This window comes from Agrilus planipennis, unplaced genomic scaffold, assembly GCF_000699045.2.
Source record: "Agrilus planipennis isolate EAB-ADULT unplaced genomic scaffold, Apla_2.0 scaffold175, whole genome shotgun sequence".
In the NCBI taxonomy this organism is placed as follows: domain Eukaryota; kingdom Metazoa; phylum Arthropoda; class Insecta; order Coleoptera; family Buprestidae; genus Agrilus; species Agrilus planipennis.
The window spans coordinates 466,260-474,508 of record NW_020442426.1 but is presented as its reverse complement, the minus strand read 5'-3'; the positions used below and the strand labels follow the sequence as shown (position 1 = coordinate 474,508).

General features: G+C 31.0%; 2 protein-coding genes and 1 long non-coding RNA gene across 4 annotated transcripts in view; 2 read left to right on the top strand and 1 right to left on the bottom strand.

Annotated features, from left to right (window-relative positions):
* LOC108736490 (zinc finger protein 345) overlaps positions 1 to 852 on the top strand; it is a 10,934-nt gene extending 10,082 nt beyond the window's left edge. The window contains exon 16 of the mRNA XM_025980227.1: positions 46 to 852. The gene's annotated coding sequence lies outside the window, so the exon portion shown is untranslated. The remainder of the gene's footprint in view (positions 1 to 45) is intronic.
* Positions 853 to 938: 86 nt separating this feature from the next.
* LOC108736506 (general transcription and DNA repair factor IIH helicase subunit XPD) lies at positions 939 to 6,227 on the bottom strand. 2 transcript variants are annotated; one of them, XM_018468958.2, is made up of 13 exons: positions 6,115 to 6,227; positions 5,934 to 6,033; positions 5,629 to 5,883; positions 5,253 to 5,486; positions 4,976 to 5,196; positions 4,789 to 4,922; positions 4,041 to 4,398; positions 3,560 to 3,731; positions 3,314 to 3,412; positions 3,075 to 3,254; positions 2,827 to 3,003; positions 1,554 to 1,763; positions 939 to 1,222 (listed from the first exon to the last, which is right to left on the bottom strand). In XM_018468958.2, exons 1-13 carry the CDS (start codon positions 6,117 to 6,119, stop codon positions 1,097 to 1,099), a joined length of 2,271 nt encoding a protein of 756 aa, XP_018324460.1. In that variant the 5' UTR covers positions 6,120 to 6,227; the 3' UTR covers positions 939 to 1,096. The 2 variants fall into 2 exon arrangements, with proteins under 2 accessions (XP_018324460.1, XP_018324462.1); XM_018468960.2 differs by lacking the exon at positions 6,115 to 6,227 and having other exon boundaries at positions 5,629 to 5,822; positions 5,934 to 6,025.
* A 464-nt stretch (positions 6,228 to 6,691) lies between these two features.
* LOC112906312 lies at positions 6,692 to 7,537 on the top strand. Its single transcript, XR_003232254.1, has 2 exons — positions 6,692 to 7,058; positions 7,472 to 7,537. It is a non-coding gene; the product is annotated as an uncharacterized LOC112906312 (long non-coding RNA).
* Positions 7,538 to 8,249: the final 712 nt, after the last annotated feature.

Genomic DNA, 8,249 nt, shown 5'->3' with positions numbered 1-8,249 from the left:
CTTGTGTTTCTATGAAAAGCAGTTAATTATTATATTTTTATTTAGGGCCTTCGTTCTTTGGCAAGCAATCCCGACGAATCTCAACCATTGTTAAGTGTAGATGAAGTAGGAGACGTCCTTATTAAAAAGCAATCAGTATTCAAAGAAAGGCGGCGATTTTTTCCATCTGTTGGTTCGATTCCTAAAACACCCGATCGAAATAGAAAATATCCATCCGTATTAAGTAAACCTTCGCGACGACTTTCGACACTCAAGAGGAAAGTTATTAGTCCCATACAAGAAACCATAGCTGCTGCTGGGCCTGTTCAAAAGTATCAACAGGATAATTCGCAAGGACATGCTGCTATTGGTGACGAAACACCTCCACAACGTTTTACCAAGAAAATTCCACAGAACAGCCTTTTAAAAAAAGCTATAAAAAATTCGATTCATAAAGATAATAATTGTTGTACGCCTTTAAATTCAAATTCTTCGGATTCGCAAATCTCATCCATACAATCGTTCGTTAGAATGAAAGTAGCTTCTTCAAAGAAACGTCTTTTGAACTTGACAAGTCAACGGATAGTTTATTCGTCACCTGATACCGATTTTTTAAATGAAGAAAAAAATTGCGATTCCACGGAGAAGGTAGTTGGCGATATAAAAATGACGAAAGAAAAATGTGATAAAGAAACACAAACAGATTTGTTTACGGACCTATCAATCGCTTTTATAATGTTAAGGGAGTCGTTACAAAAGTTAGGTATGAAAATTGATTAATTTATTTTCTATTTTTTTTGCTAATTATTCCAACGAAATTGTAGATTATGAACTATTTATAATATTTTTAAAAATAAAGTGATGTTTTCAGCACGGCGCACTGTTGTATTAAGAGGCATAGAGAAAGAAAGAAGAGAAACTGTTTCTATTTTCAAGATTTTTTTCAATTACGTTTCGGTTTCTTTATATTATTTCAGCTTCTGCAACTTTAGTCAAGTGAAATACATATCACTAATATTTCCAAAATTTTAATTGAATGAAAAGGTTTTTATTTCTAAACTTTATTATTAATAAGGATCTAACAGTAGGTTGTGTATCAAAAATGTATGAAAAATTATTATGATTGTTTTACAGACTTGCTCGATTCTAATTTCTCTAGTTGCTCCAACGTTAGCAACGAAACACCCAACTGATCTTCCCTTGTAAACGGTTGTGCCATTTGTCTTAACCATCGCTTTAATATCTGTAACAAGAAATTTTTAATATTCGGAATTTATTTCTAAAACTATTTTATAAAATGTCTAATTTAATACCAATGCGTTGCGTCATTTTTAAAATTTAATTGTTTGCTCCTTTTCAAACGTTTTTGTATGTGTGCACACCTACTCGTACAAGAAATGTACTCCAGCACCTTGAAACTTTTTTGCTATGTTGCAGACATCACATACTCAGATTTTCAATGGGACAACTGTCCCTAAATAAACCCAATGTTGAAAAGTTATTTATTTTAAACAGGTGCTCTACTTTTCATTAGAACAAGATAATGAAAATATAATAACAGCAAATTTAAATACCTGAATTGCTTCTTCTGTTGATAAATTACATAAAGAATCTTTTAAATGTTCCTGTATCCATTTAGGGAGCTTGGATCTTTTATCTGCTCTTGCAAAACGTTTATCCGCAAATATCATTATACCATAATCAGTTTTTCCCCTAATGGCTCGTCCGACACATTGCGCTGCATGTCTCATTGCATCAAAAGTTAAGAAATCATTTTCACGAATCTGAAAGCAAACAAGAAAACTGCAAAAACTGGATTTCAACATTCGATGTGTTATTCGAATTTTAATTTTATTTTGTGTCAACTTATTTTTTGTTTTGTTTCAAAACTTAATTTGAAAACTAATACATATTAAGGGTACCTACCCCTGACAATTGATCTAATAATAACGAATATCTTATTATACAACACCCCACTTATTAATAAAAAANACAAAATAGTATTTACAAAATAAAGAAAAGAAAAGACGTCTTATTCTTCCAATATGTTTCACTACTTCAAGAATTTATAATGCTTATAGGTATGTTGACAGACAAGTTATAAGTTGCGGAGAAATGTACTGCAAATTAGAAAAGGTAAGAAATACTGTCCAAGTAGTACGAGTGCGGGCTAGGAGCTACCATGGCTAACCATTAATGTTTAAGAACATACCGACTTTGTCTCACGATCAGTCCAGTCCATCCTAACTAACAGCCATTTCGCCTGTTACAATGTTTAAAAAAAAATACTCTCAAAGAACTATTGTGCGCTTCATTTGCATTAGTAAAAATTCGGTAAAAATCGGAAATATTCGGTAGAAACACCCCCTGGTGCGTTTTCCATTTCAAAATCATCATTAATGCTGGTGAGCGGTCAGTTCCTTCAACCGTAATTTATGCTTTAGTCTAAAAAAAGGAATGCACAACATGAAGACATTAACAAAAATTAAATTCATTTTAACATTCACGTCCATGTATTTTAAAATAAAATAGCGTGCAAAAAAGTAATCTCCAGAGAAAATACAATTAAGCTAAATGAGCATAGTTATTACAGATGCCATTTTCAAATAATAGTATCATGATAATATCCAATAGCAGCCAATCTAGTCTAGGCAGCCAATAGTATTCATAATAACATAACGGTTAGTACATGTAAGGTTAATATCGTTTAATATGATTATGAATATGATATATGATTTAATATAATTTGTAAACACACGATAGAATATTGGTGTTATAGAAATGAGTATGTGTAGCGAATATTTATTTTATTTTTGGATTTTAATTAAATTAAAAAAATTAAAGTACCTGAAATTGGTCTCTTAAGTAATCCAGTCGAGCCTTTAGCCTCCTTGATTGAGTATACACATACGGAATACCAAACATAAGTACCGCTCTACCGAGATGGTGATCAAAATCAACTCCTTCTGACACTTTACCTCTTGCTACTGACAACAACACCGCCCCTCGTCCAGATTCACATGCCTTCAATTAAAGAGTAATGGAATTCAATGTATAAAAAATTTTATATTTTTTATTAATTTAATTTTTTATACCTTTATGTAGTACATTAATGCAAAACTTGTCTCAGCAGAATCTTGTGTTTCTATGAAAAGCAGTTTGTACCTTTGCAGGCTATCTATCACCCCTTGATCATACCAACTGGCCACGACTGCTTCCAAATATAAATACGATGTGAAAAAGCATACAATACCATCAGGCACATTGGCAGCTACCTTAAAGTAGAATAACAGTAAAATAAACGTAAGTCTAATAGATAAAATAATTACAATACCTCAACAAGAAGTTGTCCGTAATTTCTTATCACAGCAATATCTTCTCTAGTCTCAAATTTTGAAGAAATTGCCACCTGATCATTACCTTTTGAAACGATCTAAAAATATTTTTAAGAACTAAAAAACAAATCTATCTGAAATTGTTTGCCATAATGCAAATCGTGCTTATAAATATTTATTAACATCTTTTTTATAAATAAATTCTTGGAAACAAAATTAAAAAAAATAAAATAATAATTACGTACCATTGGTAGTAAACATGGCCGAGCTAATGTCATTGTAAAGGAAGACATAATAACTGGATGGAAATTCAAAATTTTCGGGTACATATCCATTGGTGACAGCGTTCCCGAAGTTATTACAACTGTTTGAAACCGATCAAACACGGGTTTTATGGCAATGGAGGAATCCAAGCAGCTATAAATTCATTACAAAATTTTTAAGGGTAATTACCACACAGACATAGTTTTGAAACACTTCGCCGGTTTTAATATCAAAAATGTTGTGTTTAGCTATGAAAACGTTTGAAAATGTTCTTTCATCGAAACGTATTTGTGTTATGAAGAATGCAGCAAACTTTCACAACTTGATTCAAGAATTTATTTCAAAAATTTTTATCTATATCTAAATGCTTCTCTAGCTTAACTCAATGTATAATGAAGAGACTAAGAGAATGAAAATTCGTTTCCAAACAAAAGTAAGTAACAAATATGTTTATATACTCACGAAAAATGAAGTATGGGGTTCGAAACTGTGGGCGCTTTATCTTCGAATGGTTCTACGATTATGGTAAAACCCTTTGTGTAAGTTGAAACAAGGGTTGCTAAGTGAGTAACGAGCACTAAAGGACCGAAATTTGTCAAGTCTGAAATTTCCAACGTTTTCAAAAGGGATGCTAAACGTTCAGCACAAAATCTCAACGGTTTACGTTCTATACAGACTTTAAGTTGAACGTCTTTCAAAAATGCAGCTGGTGATTCTTGGACAACGTGTTGCACTCGAAGACGAGTCTTTAAATACTCAACGAATCGCCTGAGAAAACTTAAGAAATGTTCCGCGTTTCGAATGTTACCAGGAACAACGTCTGAAATAAATAAGATAGCAATTAAGGATACTTTATTCTCACAAAAATAATTGTCTTGCAAAAAGAGAAAGTTATAATCAATAACATGCAAAATACAATTAAGATTTTTAGTGACAGGTGTTTAAAAAATGAATTTTATAAATTATAAAATTCAAATTAAATTCCTTCTTTTTATAGGCGTTTCTGACACTAGAACACTGGCAAAAAATCTCTTGGAATTCTCTTTAGAATGGAGTTACTGTGCTTTTAAAGGTCTCAACGTTTGTAGAAGATTAAATATAATTTTTCAGTTATAGGGGGTTGAATTTTGTCAGAAAAATTGGGACAGAAGTTTCCATAAACTTCGTAAGACAAAAACGAAAAGAAGACTAAACTTAAATTAGAATTTACCACTTAGTATTTCATCGGGTAAAATCGGATTAGCTAATATCACATCAGTTTCTCGTGCTACACTGGCATCTCTCAAGCCATCTACAAGTCTTTGATACTCTTCTTGTAACCTTTTAACATCATCTTCCCGCATCCTTTGAAAATAAGATATTAAGTAAAAATTAGTTAATAAGTTTTACAGTCTTACTCAGCAACAGTTTTTTCTAAAAGTCCAAGGTTTGCAGTGGAACCTTCTATTATTCGTCGATTAATTTTTACACTCATAGAATCTATACAAACATTGTCAATATTGTGAGCTTCATCAAAAATCACAACTGCTTCTTTACAAAGTTCTTTGGAAACAACATCAGCAATTTTTGGATCGAGTAAATAGTGGTAACTGTATACAACAATATTAGCATGAATTATCTGTAAAATAAATAGGAAATCAATTCAAATTGTCATTTCATGAAAACTTAACTTACAGCAAATCTTGCTAAAAAATAAGGGCACCAATTTCTGTCCTTGCCATACTGCTTAAGATCATCAATGCTGTATACTCCATAGGGAATATTATTTTCTTTTCCATCCATATCAAAACCCTCATAATACTGACAAATCGGGGTAGTCTCATCATAGTTGTGTCTTTCACGAACATAACTTGCTGTTAGTGCATGACACTTGCTATCTACAATTTTTCCTTCTCTTTCCTTACTCACCTACGCAATTTAAAACCATCAAACACTATAAAATTCTGTAAGGAAAACTAAAGGTCTATTTTGATAATTTATTATGTAATCTACATCCACATTAGGTTGATAGTTCATAATTATTTTTTGGGATATAAATGAATTTACCAACCTGTGGATGCACACACATATTCTTTCTTGAACTCAACACAAGGCCAATCAGCCTTGGATAAATAGAGTCTAGTTTTTCATAGTATTCAAAAAGCTTTTTCAATTCTTCAATAACTTTTTCTATTTCTGGCACAGTACGAGAACAGTAAATAAGCTTTCTAACATCATGAGGATGTTCCAACATGTAAGCTACAACTAAAGAAAGCAATGTTGTAGTTTTACCAGTCCCTGAGGGCATTTCCAATAAGCAGTGTCCCTAAAATTGCCATTTTTATTGACATACTTCTTTTTACACTGTGCACTTACTTTAGCATCTAGAGCCCTTTTTAATTCGCACATGTATGAATACTGCTCTGGATATATGTATTCATATGGAAAATAAACAATTAAACCATCCACACTCAACCTATAATTAGATACAGGTTGTAGCACAAGCAATTAAATCAAACATTAATTCTTCAATTCAAGACAAACATTTCTAACTTACCTCATCTTTGTGAAATTATCTTAAGGTGTATAACTTAATTGAACTTAATACAAAATTAATTTATGATAAGAGCATAATAATTACTTTCTTCGGCACATAAACCTAACCTAACATATTTATGTTTATTTTATAATGTGCTATAACCTCACGAACCTCACATTTTGGTATGTATGAAAGTATATGAAAACATTTTTCGATAAGTTGTAACCACATTATTTTTATAGTACATTGCCGGTTTTTAATTACTCTATTTACTGTAGTTTATTACAAAAGCAATGTATATGGGCATAAAATGTGGAAAATGTAGAAAATCGTTGTTTAATGAATGTGAGTTATTGATAAGTTCAAAACCCATCTGTTGTGATATGGATAATTTAATTTTTTTGAAATATGAAAACTTGCCAGAATGGATAAAAGAATCTATCAACATTAGTAACTGGTCAAAAGGAAAAATTTTCTGTTATAATTGTAATACCAGAATTGGAACGTTTGACTTTATAACAGGAAAAAAGTGCGACTGTGGAAACTCCGTAAAACCGCCAGTTCATTTAAACAGAAAAAAAGTTGATACGTTTTAATTGAAATAAATATTTGTTTAGATGTAGGAGATTCTGCTTAAACTTTATTCGTGAAAATACTTGAATGTACTATGTAGATATTAAATATATATACTGCATTGTTTCAATTTTGCGATTCCGTAATTCTCTTTTTTTGCGTTTGTGTTTAATCACTGCTTCTTAACGCATGTCAAATAGGAATCAAGAGGGGTACAGTCATGGTATACTAATAATTAGTATATAATTAAAACAAATAAAATTGTGAATTATGATCTTCTATCTCAGTCTATCTCATTTAATAAATAAGCAGGTTGTTTGTATTACTTTAAAACTAAATCTTCTGTTTAATGTATCTCCCCTAATTGTTACTTAAAATAATTAAACTAGGTGAGTCCTTTTTGTCTTTATTGTTTTCGGTAAACATCGCCATTTACTTATTTTTAATCACAGAAAATCTTCAACATGTTGCAATAATTAATATCGATAAAAAAAATGTCGTTCATGAATAATTTTTCTAAATTATTTTATTTTAAGTAATATTATTGTTAACATATTACTAGCCACAATAATCGTGAAATAATTTAATTTTTTAAAGAAATGTTTTTATTTTTGAAAACGATGTGGCTAAATGCCCGGGTACCGTATAGTAGCGTACCTCGTACAACCTTCGGTTAGGTTTATTTATTACGTTCATTAGATTTATTCTTATGTAAAATGTTTAGTATATCTTATGTAAGATAGCATTTTTAATAGTATTTATTCATAGTTAATTAAACTGAAAAAGCATTTTTTGTCTAAAGCAATGGACCATGAAACAGGAGAGACATTAACAGAAATATTATATCCAATGCTTGATAATGGAGAAATCATCAATTACACCGTAGAAGATGAGACTGGCGAAGAAATCTCGCAGACTCTGTTTCACATCCAACAGAGAAGGTTCAAAATACCTATTCATTATTATAAGAAGTTTGATAAGAGTGATAAAGCTGAAACAACAAAGAATTCTGAAATCTACTATACAAACGATTACACTGCATGTATTATGTTTCTTTTGCCAAGCATTTTAGCGTTTGTTTATCCATTTCTAATAACTTTCTTTGTATTTCTTGAATTGCTTTTGCATGTCAAAACGCATAGATTTAACAGCGTACTAAAACCTGACAAATTAGTTTTTCACAGTCCTCTGCACGTTTTAACCAGTCAGTTTTGCCAATGTTGCCGTGTTGAAAATTGCGGGGAAAAATTTGCCAAATTTTCTAAACAACTAACAATAAGCCATTCTAAGAAATGGTATTCAGTTTTATCTTAGTGTGATACTTATGATATATAGTATATATGCTATTGGCAGTAGCATGCTAATATGTGGAAAATGTCATTGTTGAAGGGAGAAGTGAATACGGATAATGTAACTGCTGTCTTACTTCCTTTGTATCGCAGTTACACTGGTTATGTTTTTCTCTCTCTCTTCAACAGTCAACATTTTCCAGAAAATTGTGACTAGTACAGAATATAGAAATAGAAGTAAAATTTAAATGGAGTGAGTTTATTATCATTATTATTATTAATAATGGATAT